Genomic DNA, 25,421 nt, shown 5'->3' with positions numbered 1-25,421 from the left:
GTGGGGAGCATGAGGAGCAGTTCGTCTCGAGGGCAGCAGAGATGGGCTGATGTGAGATCAGCAGAGGCGGCTCCAGGAAAAAGTTGAAAACCGATCGCGCAGGCAGAATATCAGGATTGTGGGCCTACCGGAGGGGAATGAAGGAGCAGACTCTGTTTTAATAAATGTTTGGAGCCATTTTTTCAGCTTCAGGTTTGTTTTTGTTATTTGTTGGAAGATGGGGGGTTGATATCTTCGATTGAGCTTGGGATGGGGTTGTTTGTTGTTTGCACTAGTATGATGTTTGAGCTGGGGGGAGGGGAATCAGTTGGGGGTAGAATGTTGGTGCCATTGGTGGGGGCTGCCGGACTAGCTGGGCGGGCTAGTTCATGAAAGCGCAGTGGGGGGTGCGCAGAAGGTTAGTGGGGGGATGGGGCAGGGGTTGTTGCTAGGGGATCTGTCTAGGCTGGGGGGAGGCAGGAACGCTCTGCTGACAGGGGTAGGTCTTTTAAAGTGTAAGGGGAGGAGGATCAATGACGGTGGGTGCCCGAGAGCGGGCCTGAGGAGCTGCGGGACGTGGGCTGGAGATTGGCCAACTATGGTTGATCAGTGGGGGGAGGCCCCCCGGACCAGGCTGATCACGTGGAACGTGCAATGATTGAATGGCCGGGGGGGGGGGGGGGGGGGGGGGGGGGGGAAGAGAGAGAAAGAGGGGGGGGGGGGGGGAAGAGAGAGAAAGAAGGGGGGGGGGGGAGAAAGAATTTTCATTTTACTCCCATGTGCACGTGTACTCCCGAATAGACTTGTTTGTGTTTGACAAGACATTGTCGGCAGGGGTGGTTGATACCGGGTATTCGGCAGTAGTGGGTTAGTGGGTGGATATACGAGTGAACAAAGGGGGTGCCTAGCGCCCGCATTGGAGGCTGGATGTGGGTCTGTTGGTGGAGGAAGAGGCATGCGAGCGGGTAAGGAAGGTCATCCGGGGTTGTGTAGAGATTAATGATACGGGGGAGGTTTCGGCAGGTACGGTTTGGGAGGCATTGAAGGCAGGCTGGGGAATTTACTTTGATTCGGTCCCATTCGGAGAAGCGGAGCGGGCGGATATAGAAAGGCTAGTGGAGGAATTCCTGCAGGTGAGCAGGAGATATGCAGATGCCCCAGAGGAGCGGTTGCAGATGTAATTTGGGCTATTATCTACGGGTAAGGCGGTGGGGCAGTTGAGAAGAGTGAGAGGGGCGATGTTTGAGTATAGGGAGAATGCAAGCAGGATGTTAGCGCACCAGTTGAGGAAGCAAGAGGCGGCAAGAGAGATTGGGAAAGTGAAGGACACAGGTGGAAATACGGTCTTGGACCCGGCTGGGGTTAACGGGATGTTAGGGACTTTTGTAGTGAATAGTACTAGTCGAAACCCCCAGTTGGGGAAGAGGGATGAGGCGGTTTCTGGAAAGGTTGGAGTTCCTGAGAGTTGATGGAGGGCCTGGGGGCCCCAATTGGCTGGTAGAAGTAGTGGAGGGACTGGGGGGCGATGCAATCGGGTAAGTGCAATCGGTGGAATTCTACAAGAAGTTCGCAGGAGTGTTGGGATCGCTGTTGATAAGGGCCCACAATGAGGCAAAGGAGCTGGGACTACACCCCCCGAAGTTGTCACAGGTGTCGATCTCCCTCATTTTAAAGCGAGATAAGGATCCGGAAAAATGTGGGTCGTATAGACCGAACTCCTTGTTAAATATAGATGCCAAACTACTGCCGAAGATCTTGGCCACGAGGATTGAAGACTGTGTCCCAGGGGTAATAAGGGAGGACCAGATGGGGTTCGTTAAGGGGAGGCACCTGGCAACCAACATTAGGAGGTTACTCAATGTGATCATGATGCCTCCCGAGGGGCGAGAGGTAGAGAAGGCCTTTGATTGGATGGAGTGGGCATACTAATGGTAGGCCCTTGGATGGTTTGGGTTTGAGCAGGGTTTTGTGAACCGAGTCCGGTTGTTATGTCAGGCACCGGTGGCGAGTGTGTGGACGAATCGGGTGAGATCAGACTATTTCAGGTTACATCGGGGGACGAGGCAGGGGTGCCCACGTTTCCCACTGCTATAGAGCAATTGGCATCCGGGGTTATGTAGAGATTAATGATACGGGGGAGATTTTGGCAGGTACGGTTTGGGAGGCGCTGAAGGCAGTGGTGGGTGGGGGGGGGGGGTTATTTTGATTCGGTTACAAGAAGGCAGAGTGGGCGGTGATGGAAAGGCTAGTTGAGGAAATCCTGCAGGTGAACGGGAGATATGCAGGTGCCCCGGAGGAGGGGCTGCTTAAGGAATGGCAAAGATTGCAGATGGAATTCGGGCTATTATCTATGGGTAAGGCACTGGGAGCGTCGCAGGTCTGGCAGGGGATAGTACTGGGGGAAGGGGCTCTCTTTTTCCTTATATCTATGAAATCTCTCAATCACTGCACGTGGTGGATCTTCAGATTGGGGCTTCGGCCAAAGTGAGCAATGGACCTGGCCATTGTGCGGATGCAGATTCACCCTCACCTACCATTTTGACGAACACGGCCATTCCATATTCCGGAGGTTCTGCCTCCGGGACCTGTTTTCCAGGTCATTCAACTTGGCTCTGTGATTTGTATCAACTATTGAAGTCCGATCAGACTCCAGTGCGGCAATCTGATCACTATGGACTGATAAAGCTGCCTCCGTACCTTGACCATGGCTTCTGGAACTTTGGTGATCTCGTTAGTCTTTCCCAGAGTCTCAGGAATGGGCTCAGGGAAGCTCTTCCAACACAATTTGTTGGTGCTTCTCAAACTCTCTTGCCAGATATTGATGAGGACCTTAGCCGTTAGTGGAGTGGTCGGAGAGAAAGAACCTGACTCTGCCATCTTACATGCCATTGCACCCTGAGAAATCTCAGACTCCGTCGATGAGTTTCTACTCAAACTTTCTTATCCTTGTTTCTGGGCATTTCAGTAAAGAGAGTCTCTACCCTAAAAGCTAACACAAGTTTTGAGGCATAAACAATTTGTGGCACCAAGAAAAACGGCAAAAGTTCAGTTTTCCAGTAGTGGCCACCTCATGCACGTTTTCCCCTACATTACACCATCTGAAGTCCAGAAATGCCTTTTTTAAGAAAGGTCTAGTTATATATGACCAGCTGATGAAATTACAGATTAATATTCTATACAGGACATCTTGACAAAAACAAGTGATAAAAACAAAGTAAATGTAATAGTCTCCAATTTAACACATCATTACAGTAAATGATGCCTGCCAATGATGAAATGAAATGTTAAATTTGCTGTTTATTTACGATTTTCTTCCTTTTTTTGTTGTAGAAAGTTGAAAGCCTCAAAGAAGTGACAAATGTAAGTGACCGTGTTGTTATTGACTCATCTGGTAATTAAAGCTAACTTAGTACAGCAAATTTGTCTTAAATTTAAAAAAATACTTCTGAACATTGCAGATTTTGCACTATTTTTATTTTTCAGAGCATGGTTGAATCAATTAAACACTGCATAGTGTTACTGCAGATTGCCAAGGTAAGGTATCAGCTAATGGCACAATTATCTTCATGTGCTTTGTTTTTACACCTGACTGAGTGCACTAAGGTTTTTTTTATTTGAAATGCCTCTCAATTTACTAGAGTAACATAATTATTTAGCATCGCAACATTATGAAGATGATTGTAAAATGTGAACTTGCAAGTATTTGTTGTTCAGTGCTGGTTCAATGATTACCTCCCAGAAGAGTGATCCCTGTCAGGAAACCCTCCAGAAGAGTGATCTCTGGAAGCTAGAGAGGAGTACAGACAGAGGCAGTGAAACAAATCACTGCTTTAACACTTACCTGGGCAATACATAATTCCTGGAAAGAGAGAATCGGTCAGCTGAATTTAAACCCCTCAGATCTTTAATCTGCAAGCCATTCATTCATTTCTCTTCGATATTGATTTTACTAGGCTGTGAGTGACAGCTTCCCCACTCCCAGCTGTCCGCATTGTTCCATTCATCTCCCTTCATGGTTGAGTAACTTTGAAGTGGTCAACTGAGAAAGTAACCACAAAATTTATAAACATCAATCTTTGATTGGCATCTCCTGGACCACTTTGAACTGAGTTGAAGTGCTGTTAGTTCCTCGCTGAGCACTTCACTCAACCATGAAGGAAGAGGATTGGAAAGCACTTAATTCTGTTTGGAATCAAAAAATTTTAGCAAACTCTCCAGAACTACCCTTATATTTTTAATGTGTTGAATGGCTTTGGTATCAATTTTCCTTTAATAATATTATAAAACCTGCAGCAGAATACTTAGATCAGTAGTAGCTGGCCCCAAAGTCCTCTTGCTAACTCTGAATAACTTGCTAACTCACTAACTCTTAATAACTTAAGGGCAGCACGGTAGCATAGTGGTTAGCACAATCGCTTCACAGCTCCAGGGTCCCAGGTTCGATTCCTGGCTTGGGTCACTGTCTGTGCCGAGTGTGCACATTCTCCCTGTGTGTGCGTGGGTTTCCTCCGGGTGCTCCGGTTTCCTCCCACAGTCCAAAGATGCGCAGGATAGATGGATTGGCCATGCTAAATTGCCCTTAGTGTCCAAAATTGCCGTTAGTGTTGGGTGGGGTTACTGGGTTATGGGGATAGGGTGAAGGTGTGGTGTTGGGTAAGGTGCTCTTTCCAAGAGCCGGTGCAGACTCGATGGGCCAAATGGCCTCCTTCTGCACTGTAAATTCTATTAAAAAAACTTACTAATTCTTAATATCTTACGGTCTCTTAAATTGCTAATTCTTTTAACCAACCTCCCGACTCATGGCCTCCCTTCCAGCTTACTGCTTCCGTTCTGGAATAGGGCGATGAGAGGGAGGAAACGAGAAGAGCTGTAAGTTAGAGGGTCATTGGAAGATAAGTGCTGACATAGCTTCGGGCACCAAAAACTTCCACGAGTGAATTTTGACAGTTGTTAGGACTTGATTAATCATGTCAGGCTTGGCTGTCTTCCATTAATTTTCTGTCATGGGAAGGTATACCAGCTATTTGCTTGTGGGCAGTAAACACCATTTAACTATCAGGATTTGTGCGGCTGTTATAGTCAAGTGTGCATTTGATAGATATTTGCACAGCCGATCAGGTGCACAGCTTAAGAGGGAACACTGGTCTTGTGGCAAAGGATAATATAAAATGCTACCATGCTTGTTTTATGTATCAATTCAGAATTGTCATTATTTCAAGGAAACAACAGTACAAAATTATTGGGATTTTATTTTAAAACAAATATATCTAGAGCAGCAGCTCTGGAGAGCCATTAGAAGGTTTTTAAGGAAATGGATAACTGCTTTGGGAGTGCTTTGTAATTTTGGTGCACCTGACCCGTAGCCATCTGAGCTGTTTTGCAGAGGCACTGTCCAGCTTAAGTTGACATGTTATTCTGAGAAGACAATCATGGCCTTGACAGTGACCTTGAACAATAGATATATGGCTAGTAAATGGAGAATTCAGTGCTATTAATACAGTCTACTGCTTTTAATTGCAATTTGCTTGATTTTGCGCTTAATTCTCACTTTGCTGTATTATTTATGTTAATTTAAAATTGTTGACTGATTATAATTTTTTAAATTTGTTTTGGAACTGGGATCTAACAGTTGTCCAAAAGATTTAAGAAGAGAATAATAATTGTAAATTTAAATAGCATAATCTCATTATTTAACATTATCTAGTAGAGCTTTCTAATATATATATGTGTAATATGGCTTATTAGAGCTGGATAGTATGTTTATTTCATGACAATTTCTCTCCATTGGTTGCTTCTGCTTTACTAATATTTTTTTACATATGTATGAATATTGCACAATTGGTTATATTCAATACAGCTTAAATTCAATGCCTGGTATCCTGTCATGACCAGATGTTTACAAAACTCAATTACAGCTTCATACTACCTGCTTGTTTTTGTTTTGCCCTGTAGAAGTTCCTTTTGAACTCTTTGAAGCTGTGTTGCTCAAAGTGAAACAGTATTTTAATCAATGCAAGTGTGATTGTATAGCCCTAATTTGAAATCCTATTTGGTATTCCATTTTGATGCATTAAGCTGCTTATGTATGTATGAGCCAAATACTGCAGTGGCTTCTTTCTCCCAACATGGACACACCATCCACACCCCTCCTCCACCTGCCAGTGACATGAGCACTAGTTCCATCTGATTTTATCTTGAGTGGTTAACATTAGATCCATAAATTTTAAACTCTTTTATTTTAGCTTGGCTTCGAGAAATTATGAATTCCCATTTCCTACAGGAGACGAATTCCATGATCTGTCAGAATGAGATTGGCATATTTTCTATTTGGTGCTCATTCATAGACTATTTTTCTGCAGCTTTCTACCTTGTATATTCTTCCTAAAATAATTCTTCATTCTGAGCATAGACGAGCAAAACGCTCCTAATTTTTGATGGCAGCTATTTTTGATGGGATTGGATGAAATTTTATATTGATAATTTGCAAGAGAATAATTCAGTATTGTTGGAGTGGCATCCTACCACTTGTGAAGATGCAGGACTATACTAATTATATATGTAACAATATATAATTACATTATGGCAGTCAGCTTAGCTAGCTTTGCACCACCATACTTTCATCTAAGTGCAGGTTGAATACTGGCAGGAGCTCAAAGGTAAGATGTGGAATATTGGCTGACGGATGTATATATAGATTTTCGAACTAAATTTGCACCTCTATATGTACAAGGGTTCTTCTGGCAGTGCTGTTGTGTATTGTTCTTTTTAAAAATGTTGTTCTGGAAATGATTGCTGCTTGTTTGTAACTTTTGTTTTGGTTTTCCTGAGAAAGTGGTAATGGACCATTGTCTTGAATAGTGTTAAATATAATTCCAAGCTTGTGACCTAGCATTTATGCAGGAATAGTGATACAGGTCCTAGTTCTAAGGTGTGCTGATACTGGCAGTGTAGGTGTGTGTGTGTGGTGGGGCATTGCATGGTTGGTGCCAGGGGTATGCTCAGTTCACTGATAGGGATACCAATCAAGTGGAAGTTTCAATGTAGGATGAAGGAGGATACTGACGGTAATAATTGGGTATGGAAGGGCAGCACGGTGGCCTAGTGGTTAGCACAACCGCCTCACGGCGCTGAGGTCCCAGGTTCGATCCCGGCTCTGGGTCACTGTCCGTGTGGAGTTTGCACATTCTCCCCGTGTCTGCGTGGGTTTTGCCCCCACAACCCAAAAATGTGCAGAGTAGGTGGATTGGCCACGCTAAATTGCCCCTTAATTGGAAAAAATAATTGGCTAATCTAAATTTATTTTAATAAATAAATAAATAATTGGGTATGGAGGTCTTTACCATTGCAGGAAATAATTGTGGAAATTGGCTTTATCTCAAACTAAGTAAGACTGCTTGAATGTGTTCACCACCTAGACAATGTTTTAGGTGCATGAGTCCTTTTTTGACATCCTTCCATCTATGAGAGATAATAGACACACAGCAAACAATCCAGAATTGGGTGCATAAGGTTTCACATCATTGGTAAAATTTAGACAGCAATTACTATCGTGGACTTTTAAACATCATTAGCATAGCTTCAGTGTAGCTTTGAATGAATGCAGAAATGAAAGGAAATGAAAATCGCTTATTGTCACAAGTAGGCTTCAAATGAAGTTACTGTGAAAAGCCCCTAGTTGCCACATATCCGGCGCCTATTCAGGGAGGCTGGTACGGGAATTGCACCCGCGCTGCTGGCCTGCCCTGGTCTGCTTTAAAAGCCAGCTATTTCGCCCTGTGCTAAACCAGGCCCTTGCAGTACATGATGGGGGCATGTAGTGGGGACAATTGAAAGGAGCGATTATAGTCGGGGAATAAAAATTCCAAAAGTATTTGAAAAGGCTCAGTAGATGTCTCAACTCACTGTCAATATTTGCAGGCCTGAAGGGGGAGGATTATGAAATGACACGGAATAATGAAGGGCAAGAGATCTCGAGCTGCAGCATTAGGATTCAAATATAGTCACCATCATCAGAGAATTAGTTTGATGCAAACTAATGGCTTTAAAAGCTGACAAATCCCCTGGACCTGATGGTTTGCACCCAAGAGGGAGCTACAGAAATTGTGAATGCATTGGTCGCCATTTTTCAAAATTCCTTAGATTCTGGAGCTGTGCCAAAGGATTGGAAATCTGTCAATGTGATTCAAAAAGGGAAGGAATCAAAATGTTTTTTGATTTGATTTATTGTCACATGTACTGAAGTACAGTGAAAAGCATTTTTCTGCGGCCAAGGGAACGTACACAGTACGTACACAGTAGACAAAAAGAATAATCAACAGAGTACATTGACAAATAGTACATCGACAAACAGTGATTGGTTACAGTGCGGAACAAGGGGCCAAACAAAGCAAATACATGAGCAAGAGCAGCAGAGGGCATCGTGAATAGTGTTCTTACAGGGAACAGATCAGTCCGAGGTGGAGTCGTTGAGGAGTCTTGTAGCTGTGGGGAAGAAGCTGTTCCTATGTCTGGATGCACTGGTCTTCAGACTTCTGCACCTTCTGGCTGATGGAAGGGTCTGGAAGAAGGCAAAGCCTGGGTGGGAGGGGTCTCTGATAATGCTGTCTGCCTTGTGAGATTGTTCTTTTTGGAAGAAAGAGTGAGAAGGCAGGTTATTATTTAAATGGGGAGAGACTGCAGAAAGTTGTAGCACAAAGAGACTTTGGGTCCTTACTCATGAAACCCAGAACGCATATAGGTGTAGAAGCTAATGGGAAAGGCAAGTAGAATACTGGCTTTTATTTCAAAGGGGCTAGAGTATTAAGGGGCTGATATAGCACAGTGGGCTAAACAGCTGACTTGTAATGCAGAAGAAGGCCAGCGGCGCGGGTTCAATTCCCATACCAGCCTCCCCGAAAAGACACGCGACTTGGGGCTTTTCACAGTAACTTCATTGAAGCCTACTTGTGACAATAAGCGATTATTATTATTATTATAAAAGTAAATGGGTGTTGCTGCAACTGTACAAGGTACTAGCGAGGCCACATTTCGAATACTGGGTGCACTTTTGGTCCCCTTATTTAAGGAAAGACATATTGCCATTAGAGGCAGTACAGAGGAGGCTTACTAGGATGATCTCCGATCTGGTGGGACTGCCATATGAGGAAAGATTTAATGGGTAGGGTCTATGGGCTGAGTCTGTACTCCTTGGAGTTCAGAAGAATAAGAGGTGATTTGAAAATGAAAAAAATGAAATGGAAATTGCTTATTGTCACAAGTAGGCTTCAAATGAAGTTACTGTGAAACGCCCCTAGTCGCCACATTCTGCTGCCTGTTCAGGGAGGCTGGTACGGGAATTGAACCCGTGCTGCTGGCCTTCCTTCGTCTGCTTTCAAAGCCAGCTATTTAGCCCTGTGCTAAACCAGCCCCTGATTTGATTGAAATATATATGATTCTTAGGGAATTAAACAGGGTAAGTACTGATAGGATGTTTCCACTCATGGGAGAGTGTGGGATCAGAGGCCATAGTTGCAGAATAAGGGATTGCGCATTTAAAACAGATTTGAGAAAGAATTTCTTCTGAATGGTCAATTTTTGGGACTCTTGACCCCAGGTAGCTATTGTTGCTGAGTCTTTGAACATTTTCACGGCTGAGCTTGGTAGGTTTTTGTCAGTAGGGGAATTGAGGATTATGGCAATAAGGCAGGAAAGTTAGTTCGTGAGCATTAGATCAGCCATGATCTTATTCAATAGTGAAGCAGACTCAAAGGGCTGAATAGCCTATTCCTGTCCTATTTCTTATGACCTTACAGCTAGTTGTATAAAAGTGATGTCCTGCAAATGGCATGCAGGATGTCCTGCTTCCAGCTGAATATTAAAATAAACTTTCTATTAAAAAAAAGTGATTATATCCTTGTTCCACAGAGTGCAGTTTAGCAGCGAAAGTGAATTTCTTTTCAGCTACTCAATTAATAGTAATGGAATTGGCAGTTGAAAGCATAATAATCTGTTTCTCCCTTTTCTGCTTTGTTTAGCCTTCTCCAACCATCATTTCCTTGAGAGAATCGGCAAAATACTTTCAGGCTTTTGTGCCTATCTGCAGCTTTCCTTGAGCACATGAGATCAGTGTAGTGTAGGGTGATTGACCATTCAGATCTCCCTACCTTCCTCTGGGGGACTTATTAATATTTCTTGATGCTCTCCCACGATAGCACAGTTGAGGACATGCCCTTGCCTGGTAGTGGATCAATATAAACCCAGTATACTATACCACAGTTGAGCCACAAATCTCAGCAGCAAGGACTGTAGTTTATATGTCCTGTAATGAAAAGTGTAACTGAAGACATTTCCTTCATGCAACCTGTGCATTATTTGTAATATAATGTAGGACGTAGCATTTTTTTGATGTGTAACAAAAACAGTAAAATAACTTGCTTTTAATTATTGTTTATTGCATTCTCAAAAACTAAACAGACTCAAAGCTCACTTGCATAAAAGTAGTTGTTAAAATGGTAATGAGTTTTAATCCTGGGTACTTTTAGTACTGAGTATACTAATGATTACCAAAACATTAAATGGGATATTTCAGACTTTGACCTGTTGTTTAATGGTATCTTGAAAAATTTCTTCTTTCCAAAATTTTAAGGACCAAAGTAATGAGGAGAAGCACGCAAATGGACTCATAGTAAGTTTGTAAACCAGTATGATATGTTGTTACACTCTTTTTCTTTTGTATTTGGGTATACAAAGAAAAAAATGATTTGAAATGCAATTGAGAAGGAAATCATATATTTAACTACTGATTTACTGTGGTTTACTTTTTTCCTCCGTTGGCTGGTTCTTTTTCCTTTCTATCTTCTCTAGCCTGGCATCTACAGTGACTTTATTTGTAAAAGCATTACAAATCACAGGAATATTAATATTCTAACATGTGCATTTGGCCAGATTAATTGCTTGTCAAAATTGTGCCATAAACTAAACCTGTATAATGTTACAGCCTTGTATTGTATCCTAGGCTTTTGGATTATAGTAATAATGCAAGCTTTTATTTTGAGATCTACTATTGAAGTTCAGCATGACCTTAATCAGTTGCTGGAATGCAGTTTACAGTAAAACAGGAAATATCTGGTTTGTAGACTTGCGTAGATGCTAGGCTATGGAACCTTCAACCCTAAAACTGGTCTGATCGTTTTGAAAATCAGTTACACAGGTTTTTTTTTTGCAATTTTTAGGTCTTTGTCCAGCTCCTGGACTTTCTTCAATGCTTGATATTTGCTTGGCATTCCTTCACCTGGTTGTAGAACTAGATGCTGTTCAGCTTTTTATGCTGTTTTCAAGTTTCTGTCTGCTGGTATATTTGTTGAATACCATGCAGTATGCAAACTACATTACATTTGCATTTAATAGGATTCATCTATGACAGTTGGTAAGTCTTATGAAATAAAATGTTGATTTATAAATTAATTGTATGTATGATATCAATATCTAATGTTGAATTGGAATCTACACTTTTTAAATGTGGTAATTGAAATTTTTTTTATTGTAAGCATTGCACTTTATTTGCGTTAATTTGACTACCAAGTAAGTTAATTTGAAATGAGAAAACACTTCCCCGTATTTACACGCTCTTCTAATATTCATGGTATGGTACATTTTTTTCTTCCGTCCATGCTTTATCTATTTTTATGTTGTTCCGCTTTTTGGCAATGAACTGTTTTAATCCGCATGTTTTTATTTGCAATATGCTATAATCATGAGATTGCTATAGTAGCACCGTTCAGAATTAATAAATGTGCCGTTTATACATACTCAAATTTGGATATTGCAGTTATATATTGTTTCAAGATTGCTGCCAGGCTACTGACATGTTAAAATTGTAAATGAGTTGCAAAAATAGTCCTGTACCATCAAAAGTATTCAGAAAGGTTTTTCTAGTCGTCTTAAAAATCATTCTAGTTTGCCAAGTAAAATTCTGCTTAGTTAAAATCTTTTTTTAAATTGTAAAATTTCTAAACTGTTCCATGATGTGTTGAAATGGTTATTGAGTGCGTTCATCTAGCTGTGCTTTCATAACTGAAACCAGATTCATAAACAAATAACATTCCCTAAATACTGTGCATTTTAAACGACAGGACATATATTTGCATGGGTCTTCTAACTGCTAGCTGCTGATCTAACTAACACAAACAAAATTGCATTGATTATTGTTGTCAAAATAGTAGCTTTCATGTTTGGTTATTCTTCCTCTATTCATTAGTTTAAGTTTCTCCTCAGCTTTCTCTTCGTCAGGTTTCAGCTGACTTTCATTCTGGATCTGTATCTGTGCTCCACTGCCTTCCATTATTACTGTAGCAATGGAATGGAACTGTTTTAATCTTCCTCTCTTTTTTTTCTCACCTCTCTAGAGTACTATCAACCCAGTGGATGGAGTTTATCAACCTAACCCTCTGGAGTCAACAGTAATTACCACTATGCCTACCCAAACTGTTTTGCCACCAGGTATATAGCTGTCTCTACTAATTAATTCAATTATTTAAGTATGTGTATGATTGGTATAATTGTTATTGTATTATGAAAAAGAGAGTTGGTTGATTCTGTCTTTGGGTTTTTAATCATGGACATAATTTTGTGGTTAAAAATCAATTTTTAAAATAGGTAAGTTTTAGCTAACATTTGCTAGTAAGTCTGTCAATTACATTTAAGGCAAACCAGGAAATATTACATGTCATTATATATTTGTTTTGAGGTGGGGGGGTGGAATAACCAAATAATTCAATTTATGCATTTTTGAACAAGCGGAGGAAATAATTTAAAATATTGTTTGAGGCGGCACTTTCAGTTTTAAAAAAAAAAAGTTTTCTCCCTTTAATTTAGTAGTGACACGCACTTAGTAGAGTCATTGCCGTTTTGAAAAAAATCTAATTATTGCTTGATTCGGGATTATAGAGCTTAGTCCTGTTCACATGTCTTGTGACTCTTTCTGAGACTGCCACTGTTTTTATCCAAATACAGTCAGCAATGAAAACAATCTGTAAGTTCCAAAATTTATGCTGTAGCCAAAAATTTCTTAATCTTTTTTCAAACTCCCTCTATACTAAATGAAACTGATTTGAAAAGAAGATATTTGACGTTTAAAGTTATATTGTGGTGTATTTATTATATATTTCCTTGGATTAGTGAAATTGATGAGGAAATGTAGGGCTGGATTCTTCCACCCCGCCCGCTGCAAGGTCATGACGGGCAAGACGCAGACAATGGAGAAGTCCATTGACCTCGGGCGGGATTCTCCGGTCGCCAGACGGTCGCGACTGGAGAATGCCACCCCTGATTATCATGTCGTGGCTATAGCTCAATCGGAGGCCATTTGGCTAGTTGTCTCTGTACCTGTTTTCTGCAAGAACAACTCAACTAGCCCCACTTGTCCTTTCCTGCAGCCTTGGAGTTTTCTTTCTATCCCCATAACATTCAATGGCATTACCAATGCTGAAGCATCCTCATTCAACGTGGGTTACCATTGACCAGTAACTAAACTGGAACAGTCATATAAATATTGTGAAAAGTAAAGTATGTCAGAGTCTGTGAATTTCGTGGCAAGTAACTCATTTTCCCAAAGCCTGCCAACCATCTACAAGGTAGTGGAGTCAGACACTTTAGGAACTTTCTAGCGGTTATTGGATAGGCACATGGAGCACACCAGAATGACAGGGAGTGGGATAGCTTGATCCTGGTTTCGGATAATGCTCTGCAGAACATTGAGGGCTGAAGGGCCTGTTCTGTGCTGTACTGTTCTATTCTATTCTATATTCAGTGCTTGTCCACTTCCCTTTTGAAAGCTTCAATAGTATCTAACACCACCACGCGTTCAGATCCTAACCATTCACTGTGTAAAAAGGTTTTTCCTCCTATTGCCATTGGTTCCTTTGCCCACTACCTTAAATCGATATCCTCTGCTTCTTGAAGCTTGCCACATGAAAGTTTCTCTCTATGTACTCTGCGTAGGCCCCTCCTGAATTTTGAACACTTCCATCTTAACTTTTCCGTCTCTAAGGGCCCAGCTTCTCTAATCTATCCACTAATTTAAGTCGTTCTTCCCTGGAACCATTCTCATCAATCTTTTTTGCACTCTCTCTAAAGCCTTAACAAAGGAACATAGGCCCTTCAAGCCTGCTGCCATGCTGGTTGTGGTCTCAACTCCTTTCCTGTCTGCACCCCTATTTTGCTCCTTAAAATCTTCATCCGTATAAACTCTACCCCACATTTACTGCCTCCTCTTTGATGACTGGTGAGGCTCTCTGGCAGCTTCGTACATTCCTTAATGTCCCAATTGCATGTGTAAGCTCCTAACTGCCTGACTTTTGGCCCTTCATTTGCCTCTGCATCTGTTGAAGCCTCTTCATTTGATGCCTCTCAAAACTATCATTGTTTTCCATTCTGATTTTTTTTCTGGTAATCCTCCAATTTTACACTTTAAAATTCAAATGGCAGACTTGATAATATATGCCAAACTTGTTTTAGTCATCCTTGACGCCTGGGTCCTTACAAGCTACTGTTTTTATGGGCCAGGGTTTAGAGAATACCAAAGTATATCATGGAGTTCACCTGACCTACAACTTTTAATAGATTTTGGTTATGAGGAGCACAAGGGCCCACTTTCCAGGTGTTATGCAACAGAGATCTTAAGTATTTTTAAACAAAACAATGTTTATTCTATGAATCCAGTTAACATTTTAGAAACTCACAATAAACATCTTATCAACTACCAACACAACCCCCCCCCTCCCCCCACACCAAGATACAGTACTCTATAGGTAACCCTTAATAACTTTCCTAACAACATCCAGAAGCCAAATACTCTTTTTCTACCAAAAGAGTTGGTTTGCATTCCTTACAGAAAACAGGTAATACTTTAAAGTTATCAAGTGGTCTGGAGACATTCTTTAGCATGCAGAGAGAGAGCGACCAAAACATACACCTTCTTTGTTGAATGCAAGCTCCCAACTGAAAACTAAACCAAAAAATGCAGAGCCACAAAGCAGCTTCCAGCTCACAACGAAAGTAAAAGCAAGAATCACTGCCCAGCTCCACCGACACAGTGACATCACTGGAGCCGTTTGATAAAACACACTTTTCTTAATGGGACCCTCACATGACACTGCGCATCTTTAGTCTCCCTTTATTCTCTCAAGTCATTTGTTATACTTCTAAAATCTGTGCCCATCGCTCCTACAACTCCCTGTTTCAATGTCTGAAATCAATTTTCCAAATATCCCACAGCACAGAAACAAACTTCATGGATAAAATTGACTCTCTTGCGGTCCCAATAGTGGTGAGCGATCAGGAAGAGGGATTTAGATTTTTTTTTTTTAAGCATTGAAGGTCATTTACCTGTTATTGAACTGAAAACATTTTGTGTCTTCAGCTTCTGATGTCAAAACGAGATATGGCTTTTCTGGAATTGCGCCATGTCAATAAGTCTCCCTACTTACCTCGTCAAAGGAACCATGCTGCAACTGGAAGAACAAGTCTATTCTGCAGCCTGCAAAAAAGTTAGAGTGTAGTTTTTAATGCAGTCCATGGTGTATGTTACCATCACATTGCTGACCACAAGTTCAGGGCCATCCTCTGTGACCGTTTTGTACATTGCACCTCCTTTACTCTGCAGATTTTGAGAGGTTTGACTATCTCATCCTCCAGTGACTTTCTCCACCATTCTCAAACTCAGGGCAAGTTGAGGCTTGCTGAATATAATGACTGATATGCATATCTCATAATTAGATTGTCATATGATATTGCCGTTACTTGGATCATGGTCAAAGTATCTCTAGCATTGGCCTCTCTTTCCACCTGCATTCCCTCACCTGTGAGTTGCTCAAGTGTACATTTTTGGCCCCTTCTCTTCCTTCACATGAGGCCTCTCGGCGATGTCCTCCAGAGAAATGGGTTTATGTGACATATAGTCTTGTGTGTACCACAATTTTCTCCAACCATCTTTGCCCTGTATCAAAACCTGCATTCTGAGGTGTATAGGTAGTAATAATTGAGTAAAACATTGAAGTTAATTCCCTATAAAATAAAGTAATGTCAGCACGAAGGAAGCAGCTGATTGGTGAAAAGCTAGTGAGTCTTTAATTATTTAGGTCTTTGATTTATCTTTGTTAAGTCCATTCATGGTTTGATATATACAGGCATGGTGGGCATCTTGGTGCTGTGGAGTGCAGTGATTATTTATTTGAAGATTGTGTCAACAGAAGAGCTTGCGCTCTTGGTTTCGTGGAAAGCATGTTTCTGGATGTGGTCACCTTGTAGGTTAAGGGTTTGCAGCTGAGAGAGAATGGGTGACTGCCACAATGCCAAAGAGGCTAGGCTATAGATTCCTGGGACATTGGTATCAGTTCTTGGAGATATAGAACTTGTACAGATGGGATGCGTTGCACCTGTACAGAATTAGGATCAATGTCCTTGCAGGATGGTTAGTTAGTTCCTTTCTGGGGACTTTGAGCTAACTTGGCATGGGGATTGAAAACAGAAGGTAATATTACAGGGGGAAAACAAGGGTGTAAAGAATTGGAAGAAACAGATAGCACTAGAGTAAGATATAGCAAGGTATTACATGGGGTGAGAGTAAGAGGTAATGCAATTAGGGGTGCAATTCTCCCAAAACATCTCTAAGTTAATTTGTGGTGGGTGTTTCAGGAAGTTTCCTGCCGGCTTGGGCGGCGAGTTCCCCACCGCTATCCAATGGTATTTAATCAAATTTTTGGGCCCTGGGGACTTTCTCACCAGTTTAGCCCAAACTTAGCAGTGAGGAGCTGAACCCCGTGATCGGGGCGCCATTTTGAAAGGGTGGACCGATCTCTCTCTCTGAGTTTATGGGTCCCCAACACCCCCCACCCATGGGCAATGTCCCCTCCCCCACACCTAGCCTTTCTATCCTTACGGTTTTGTTGGCCACAAGTGCTTTGGGGAGGTGATCCGCCTGGCTGCAACAGCCTTTGGCCAACGGGTCCCAAAAGAGCTTCAGGCCAGGGTGGGGTTTTGGGGTTCTCAGTCCTAGGCATGTTTCAGAATGGGGGGGGGGGGGGGGGGGGGGGCCTACACATTTTACCTCTATCTTTGACAACCCCTGGAGTTCCTGGACTCCCTTCTCTGCACTCTGCCGTGAGAGGGAGATCTCGACAACCTTTTTTAGAAGCAGGAACGGTTCGGCCAGCAATTTCTGCTGGGCCGCCATATTAGTTACTCCGAATAACAAGCCGTCCTGTCGCATCTCAGGTAGGGATGGCCCAGAGTCGCAAAACTTTGCCAATTTGTGCAATTGCACCAAAGACCCGATAATGGACTCCCCTGGGGTCCTCTCAGCCATATTAAATCGGTACCTCTGTACGATAACTGATGGCTTAGGGCAATAGTGGTTTGCCACGAGCACCACTAGCTCTTCGAACTTTATTGAATCTGGGGCCACGGGGTACGCCAGGCTGTTGCTTAAAGTGGGACCCCCACAGATGGTCAGATGAATTACTGCCTGGTAATCATCCCCAACTATAGCATTTGTCTTAAAAGAAAATAACGCATACCCTCTACACCTGAATTGAGTGTATGAAGCCTGCAAAAGAGCAACATTTTCAAAATTGTGTAAACCTTATTCCTTCATGAAGAGAGGTGGCTGTGCTCCAAATGGTTAGCTGCACTGACTGTATTTCTGCTTTCTCCTCATTGCCAATATAGTAGCAATGGAGGAGTCTGAAAAGGAGAGTCAAAAGTAAAGCATTTACAAGTAACAGTCCCAGCTGAGACTACTGTGTAGCACGTCTCCTACCTGAGCTGCTTCTTAAGGTTTGAGTTAACTAGCATGCTGTTGGGCCTCTGCCCCTCAGCGGATGAGCTCGTACTCCACATGGCCCACAGGGAGATTAATTGGGGTCTCAGTGGGTCTCATAGGGGTTATAACACGCTAGAATTCCATACTGGTGAATGCGGTACTGTTGTCCGAAACAAGGACCTTGGCTGAACCATGGACACAAAATGCTGGCGCAACTGCTTGATGGTCATGAAAGATGTAGTGGACATCATCTGGTACACATCCATCCATTTAGAGTGAAAGTGTACCAACAAATGGAACATGTTCCCCATGAAATGCCCCACAAACTCGATGTGTACCCTCACCCAAGGCCCACCGGGCCATCCCCAGGGTTGCAGAGGGGCGGTAGAAGGTTTCTGACACTGGTCGCAATGCTTGGCCATGCTAGTAATATCGGCGTCGATGTCGGGCCACCACAAGTAGCTCCATGCCAACATCTTCATCTTGGATATGCACGGGTTGGCATTATGCAACTCCTCCAATACCGGCTGTCTACTAGGATCCGGATGACCACCTGCGAACTCCACAGGAGCACACTGTCCCCACAGCTCAACTTGTACCTCCTGGTAAAATAAGGCTTTAATGTTTATGAAACGGGACCAGGGAAACCACTGTTCAAAGTCATATGTTTGATTTTGATAGGGTAGAGTCTTTTTGCATCCATGACCTGATTAAACTTCCTGGAAACGTTACCAGTGTCCGCAAGACTAAAGTCATCACAACTTCCTCGAGCACCATTGGGAACGTAGAGCTTACGCGTAACGGGAGACGGCTCAAAGCATCAGCATGACATATCTGGACTCCAGGCCGTTGCTCCAAGTTATATTCAGAAGCTGACCAGCGCCTACTTGGGCAGAGGCCTTCGGGGGCCTTATCCTCTTGAATAATTCTAACCAGATTTGTGATCCGTCACAAACGTGTAATGCCATCCATAGACATATTGGTGGAATTTCTTAATGCTGAACACAGCCACCAACGCCTCCTTTTCGGTTTGAGAGTACACTTTCTCTGCCTCAGAGAGGGTTCGGGTACCTAAGCACCGGGCCTGGCTGTCCCTTTGGGAAACCGCCCCAATCCCATATGGAGGCACGTCGCAGGCGAAGACAATTTCTTTTCAAGGGTCAAAATGGATCAGTAAACTAGTGGACTCAAGACGTTGCTTCACTTGATTGAAGGCCTCCTCCTGGGGTGCTTTCCAAAACCATTTCTGTTGCTTCATCAGCAAAGCATGCACTGTTGCTAATAGGGTGGCCAAATGTGGAAGGAATTTACAGTAATAGTTAATGCAGAAAGACTTCAGCTTCATAGTGCTTTTCAGGGGTGGTACAGCACTGATAGCTTTTATCTTCTCCTCCACCGCATGCAACCCTTTTGCATCGGCCCTGTAGCCCAAATAGGCCACTTCGTTGGCCTGAAGCTTACACTTTTCCCTTTTCAAGAGCACGGCAGCGTTTGAGAACCTTTTTAGCACTTCTGTCAATTTTGTTAAGTGTTCCTCTTCCGTAAAACCAGTAATCAGGACATCATCTAAATAAATGGCAACTTTGGGCAGTCCCTGGTGTGTTGAAAAATTGCGCAAGCTGACGATATTCCAAATGGTAACCGAGTATATTCGTACAAGATTTTGGTCCTGTTGATGGAAAGGTACTCTTGGGATGCCTCACCTAACTCCAGTTGCAAGTAAGCATGGCTTATGTTCAGCTTGGTGAGCATAAAACCCCAGCGAGTTTAGCGTACAGGTCTTCCATCTTAAGTATGGGGTACCGGTCCAAATTGGCAGCTTGATTGACTGACAGTTCGTTTATAATCCTGCAAATCTGGACCATCTTGTCCAACTTGAGGACGGGTACGATGGCTGCGGCCCACTCTGAACTTTACCGGTCTAATTATGACTAGTTCTTTAAGGCGCAGAAGTTCTGTTTTCACTTTTTCTAACATGGAATAGGGACCAGTCTGGCCAATAAAGTGTTGGTGTGGCCTCCGGGGTCTCATATATTTTGACTTGGAATCCCTTTATCTTCCCCAGTTCACCCCAGAAGACCTCAGAATACCTTTGGATAATTCATGCAGGCCCATCTCGCCCAGTTTGAATATTTCCACCCAATTCCATTTTGTGTGTTGGAGCCAGTCACGTCCCATTAAGCTTGGACCCTGTCCACTTAAATGAGGATAAGTGAGAGCCGGGCCAATTGCCACCAGTATGTTACTGTGGTCCCCTTAATTTTTAACACCTATCCTGTATGTGTTGCTAACTGGTTCACAGTGCTCTTCAACATCAATGTCCTTATATGCCGAAGGTTTGAGAACCGGAGGATATCGATTTATGGTGATCAGTCTTTACGTGGAATGCTGACCTATTTGTTTCACACTGCTTCCTGTGCTTTAATTATTTGAACTAAACATATGAGATGTGAATACTTGTGCAAAACAAACCAGCCTAAGCATTAGTGAAAACATTATTGCTCAACCTGATTTTCTTAAAGAAATCAGATATATTTCCCATTGAATCTCAATAGAGCTAGAAGCAGTATGAAAGTCCCACTTTCAAACACTACTATAACATGTAAAAATCGTCTGCCTAAATAAATTTTATGGATCTATTAATTCAATTTATTGTTTAAAGATGTAATTGAGGAGATTTTAAACAAAATTATTTAATCGTATGAAAATAAACCATCACACTTGAAAGGCAGTTGCTTAGTAAGTTCAAAAACAAAGCTACACGGTTGCATTTTTGGTGCTAGTTCAGTAAGTGAAAGATCTGCTTGTGCTTTGTACTCACAAAAAGGCCCTATTTAGTTTCAGTTTACAGTCACTGACTTAATTAACAATGGAGAACTCCTCATGAAGAATTTTGGACTAAAGAATGTTAAAGTAAGAGCAATTGAAAAAAATCAACCTCTTAGTGAATGACAATGACACAACGTGGAAGATCCCAGCCGGAAAGGGGGAACTCAGAGAAGAGGGGGTCATCAGGGCACTACACCCCCCCCCCCCCAAACCTCCAACCCACCCCCACCTCAAAGGGGAGATCAACCCACCTCTCCCCAGCACCAGGAACCCACCCTAACAACCATGAAAATAAAGTAGGGCTACCAAAGAGAAAAATGTCATGGTTGCTCTGATCTAAAAGAAAAAAATAGCTCTAATCCTCTATCACAGTGATTGAAAACTCACCTTACCAACTCCAACCCTCCACCCCTCACCCTGCTCCTTCCACCACAAGGATTATCAGACAACATAAGGTCCCAAAACATTTAGAACTGAGCACAAATCCTGTGTTCAACATTTGGCTTAACATGATCTAAACCTGTTAAATCAGGATACTTAACGGCACAGGTTATCACACCAAAATTATTTGATTCCCTGTAAATTGAAACAGTTAACAACATCAAGCAGACAGCAACATGATCAAAAGGGAGAAAAGTCTAGGGAAATAACAAAGATGAAGAAATGCAGGGCAGCCCTCAGAATAAAGATTTCACAGGTGCACGAAGAAAGCCAAAATCAAGGATGAGACAGGATCAGGATCAATGAACACTCTTCAGGACCTCTCATGGATTTCAACGATCGAAGCATGAGACACCCTTACTTCCACCATGCTGGCTCACCAAACCCAGGCGGTCAACACCTAGGCTCCTCTGGGGAGGTTGACTCAAATGGTTCAGCTACCCCTAACCCTTCACGACTGAAATTCAGAAGAGCACAACACAGGACCAGTGCTCTGAAGGCCATGCCAACCCCAGGCCTCAAAGACGGGATTAAATGTGCTCTATTGAATTTCTCTAATGCAGGAACTTCCTTGTGCACGTGCCTCCATTGTCTGCATAAAAACACCCTGCAACTCTTGGAATTGGGCCTTAACGACTTGCACCTCCAAGTCGAGATCTTCAGACAGAACTGTATCCTCGTTGGCAGCCATTATCTGTCGTGCACACGGTACCATCAGGACGGGAGCCCCCTCAAAAGCAATTGCGTCACTAAAGGCAACCCAACTCCTTCCAGCCGCCATGAAGAAGCAAGGATTTCAATATTCTAACTCTGCTCCATAACGCAGAAACATTGACTAACAATTCTTGGGACATAGTATAAATATGTAAACCAAGAAAAAAAACAAAAAGAAATGTGCACAAGGATGAAAAGATGGATTAAAAGGTGAACAGATCCAGAGCTTGCGAAAAAGCAACTGCTCCCGTGCTCACATCATATGAACCTCCCAAGTTGTGTTCTTATCCATCACAAGTTTTGGGAACCATTAAAGGCAGTGGCTCAATGTCTACCGTTAAAATAACGATGAGGTTAATAGCGCTCGTTATTTATAGCCAAATGCTACTACAAAGTTCAGACATGGACGCATTCACAATTAAACATAGAAATCGAAAAGTGGCTTGGAGATGTGCAGCTCTGCCATTATCCTTGCCAAAATGAAATCTCGCTGTCTGACTCTGCATCCAAATAATTGAGTGGCATGAAGTTCCTATGCCTATACTGTAGAAAGTAAAGCCACTTCAGCAAGTTAATGAAGTAATTATGTCTAAGTACCCTTTTAGCAGTATAAGTGTTAATTACTGTCAGTCAAATTATCTGACATGGAAATTTAACAATTACATGTGTGGTTTTCAATCCTTCAGGGCATATGAAATAAGAGCAGGAGTAGTCCATACATCCCTTTTGAGTCTGCTTCACAATTCAGTAAAAGCATGGCTGACCTACACCTCTTCTACCTGATCTCCATATCATTTGATTCCCTTAAGCCCAAAAATCTATCGATCTCAGCTTCATACACGGCTGAACAAACAGCCCTTGGCACAGAGAATTCCAAAGATTCACAACCTTCTCAGATTTTGTAATTGCAAATTTCTATTAATATTTTCACTTCCTGCACCTCTCTTTTAATCCAATCTTTTTCTCTTTTCTACCTTTGATCTGACATGGAATTCACTCACTGTAACTTGCTGTTGGTCCTTGTGTTGTTAATTTCACAATGCTTCAGACTGATTGGTTAAGGAGGTACACAGTTGCTTATTCTGTTCACTCAGATCCTGATGTCCTGTTGAAGGAATCATCCTGTTTCCATCTCTCACTTCGAGCGACTTGCAACTCAAAACACTGTCAACAACAGGCTGACATTGATCTGCTAATTCAAACTAACTGGTCAAGTGCCAACAAAAGTCCCTCATGCAGGGAATATCAGCTATGACAAAAATCTTGGCTGAAATTACAGTCTAGTACTGGGTGAGTGCTGCATTGTGGGATGTGAAGCCTTTTGAATGAGATGTTAAACTTAGCCCATATGTGCCCTCTCAGGCTGGATGTGAAAGATCCCATAACATAACTTGGAGAAGGGCAAGGGAATTAATTATTCCTGGTGTCTAACAATATTTATCCCTCAGTAGGTAACACAGAAACAAATTATCTGGGCATTATCACTTTGCTGCTTTGGTTTCTTGCTGTGCAAAAATTGATTGCCGCATTTCCTAAATTGTAACAGTGACTTTTTAAAAAATTATTCATTCATGGGACGTGGTGGGTATTGCAGGCTGAGCCAATAGGAGCATACAACCCTTTTGAGTCTGCTTCACGATTCAGTAAAATCATGGCTCACCTATAACTTTTCTATCTGAGCTCCTTATCATTTGATTCCCTTAAGTTCGGTTGCAGGTTATTATGAACCAGTTAGTAGCACAGTTGCCTCACGGTGCCAAGGACCCGAGTTCGATCCCGGCCCCGGGTCACTGTCCATGTGGTGTTTGCACATTCTCCCCTGTGTCTGCATGGGTCTCATCCCCACAACCCAAAAAGATGCACGGGGTAGGTGAATTGGACACGCCAAATTGCCCCTTGATTGGAAAACCGAATTGGGTACTCTAAATTCAGTTTTTAAAAAGTCACTATTGATATTCTGTTGATATGACAGCTGAGCCTAAGGTTGTTCTCTTCCCTAACACAAGAACATTGAGACCCATTGTAGAATCCCTGACATTGCCTTGTTTAAGATCAGCACAGGCTAGGGATCAAACATTTCTACCCTTCATAGTTCGGCTACTCATTAAAAAAATCTGCGAAGCAAAAGCAGTAGTTTTAACAGTTCGTCTTCTCTTATTCGGCCATTGGGGATAAGCCTGGCTTTAGTTTAGTAACTGCAAATTGTGACATGATTGAAACGGAGTGGAGACTTTTTGATTATCTTTGTTTGAACTTGGTGTTAATATGTGGTGAATCATAATAAGGCTCTTTGGCCAAATGATATGACATAGGAGCAGGATTAGGCCATTCGGCCCATTGAGTCTGTTCTGCAATTCAATCATGGCTGATATAATTCTCAACCCCATTCTCCTGCCTTTCTACTCAAAAAGTCCTATCTTCTTATACAATCATGAGAGGCCTAGGCAGAGTAGATAAGGAGAAACTTCCAATTGGTGGAAGGATTGGGAACCAGAGGCCACAGATTGAAGGTATTGACAAGTGAATCAACAGCACTCACTTTTTAAAATTATGGTTCCAAAATTAATTGTTCTGGGAGGGCTCCAGGAATATGCACCAGGTGGAAGTTAAATTTGGTATGGAACTGATTCTGCCATTCTCTAAAATTCAGCAGTTTTGCACTTGCTCCTGTATTGTCCAGAGATCGGTAAAATAGGCAAAGTTGAACCTGTCCTACCAGCAGTCAAGAAGAATCTGGAGCACAGTGGGTAGCACTGTTGCTTCACAGCTCCACGGTCCCAGGTTCAATTCCCGGCTTGGGTCACTGTCTGTGTGGAGTCTGCACGTTCTCCTCATGTCTGCGTGGATTTCCTCCGGATTCTCCGGTTTCCTTCCACAAGTCCTGAAAGACATGTCATTAGGTAATTTGGACATTCTGAATTCTCCCTCTGTGTACCTGAACAGGAACCAGAATGAGGCGATTAGGGGCTTTTCACTGTAACTTCGTTGCAGTGTTAATGTAAACTTACTTGTGACAATAACGATTATTATAAAACATAAAGCACTGGCAATGGCAAATGTAGAAGTGGGACATGTTGCAGCCTCAAGCAACTGGAACCTGGGTTTGATTCCGGCCTTGGATGACTGTGTGTGGTGTTTGCACTTTCTCCTTGTGTCTGCATGGGTTTCCTCTGGGTACTCCAAAGCCGTCAGGTCTGGTGAATTAGTCACACTAAATTGCCCCTTGGTGTCCCAAGGTGTGCAGGTTTTTTGGGGTTACATGACTAGGGGTGGCAATGGGCCTAGATAGGGTGTTCTTTCTTTTTGATGAGCTGACTGGCCTCCTTTTGCTCTGAAGGGACTCTTTAATCAGTGAATAGTCATCACTGAGAGATGGCATTGAGAAAAGCAAAACCACAGAGAAGCTCACATCCTCACAGAGCAGCATTGAAAGATAAATATTAGTGTTGTAGCAAAGGCTGTGATCCCTCGATTGTCTAAAGCAGTCCTGCTTGGATGATAGCTGGTATTTCCTAATGACTATCGGGTTAATACATGAACAAAGTTCTGTGCATGAAATACTCTCCTAACGAGGAGAGTGAGTGCAAGTATACTAAATTGAGGATAACTCCCATCTGCTTGTAAAAATGCCTAATCTTTATAAAATTACTTTCAGTAAACC

The 25,421-nt window shown here is 42.4% G+C and overlaps 1 protein-coding gene and 1 long non-coding RNA gene across 7 annotated transcripts in view; one reads left to right on the top strand and one right to left on the bottom strand.

Moving 5' to 3' along the window:
- The window catches only part of osbpl9 (oxysterol binding protein-like 9), a 291,865-nt gene that overhangs the window by 205,218 nt on the left and 61,226 nt on the right, over nt 1-25,421 (top strand). For 3 of the 6 annotated variants that reach the window (XM_038794259.1, XM_038794260.1, XM_038794263.1), the window contains 4 exons: nt 3,310-3,339; nt 3,463-3,513; nt 10,604-10,642; nt 12,363-12,456. In XM_038794259.1, the coding sequence (XP_038650187.1) occupies nt 3,310-3,339; nt 3,463-3,513; nt 10,604-10,642; nt 12,363-12,456 (214 nt within the window). Of the gene's footprint in view, nt 1-3,309; nt 3,340-3,462; nt 3,514-10,603; nt 10,643-10,785; nt 11,384-12,362; nt 12,457-25,421 lie in introns of those variants that run through there. The other 3 variants (XM_038794261.1, XM_038794262.1, XM_038794265.1) reach the window with 2 other exon arrangements.
- LOC119964586 lies at nt 8,547-24,593 on the bottom strand. The gene is made up of 3 exons (XR_005460331.1): nt 24,477-24,593; nt 15,444-15,493; nt 8,547-8,601 (listed from the first exon to the last, which is right to left on the bottom strand). It is a non-coding gene; the product is annotated as an uncharacterized LOC119964586 (long non-coding RNA).

The sequence above is a fragment of the Scyliorhinus canicula genome, chromosome 4 (assembly GCF_902713615.1).
Source record: "Scyliorhinus canicula chromosome 4, sScyCan1.1, whole genome shotgun sequence".
In the NCBI taxonomy this organism is placed as follows: Eukaryota; Metazoa; Chordata; class Chondrichthyes; order Carcharhiniformes; family Scyliorhinidae; genus Scyliorhinus; species Scyliorhinus canicula.
The sequence above is the reverse complement of the archived record's forward strand: the minus strand, read 5'-3'. Positions and strand labels throughout refer to the sequence as shown.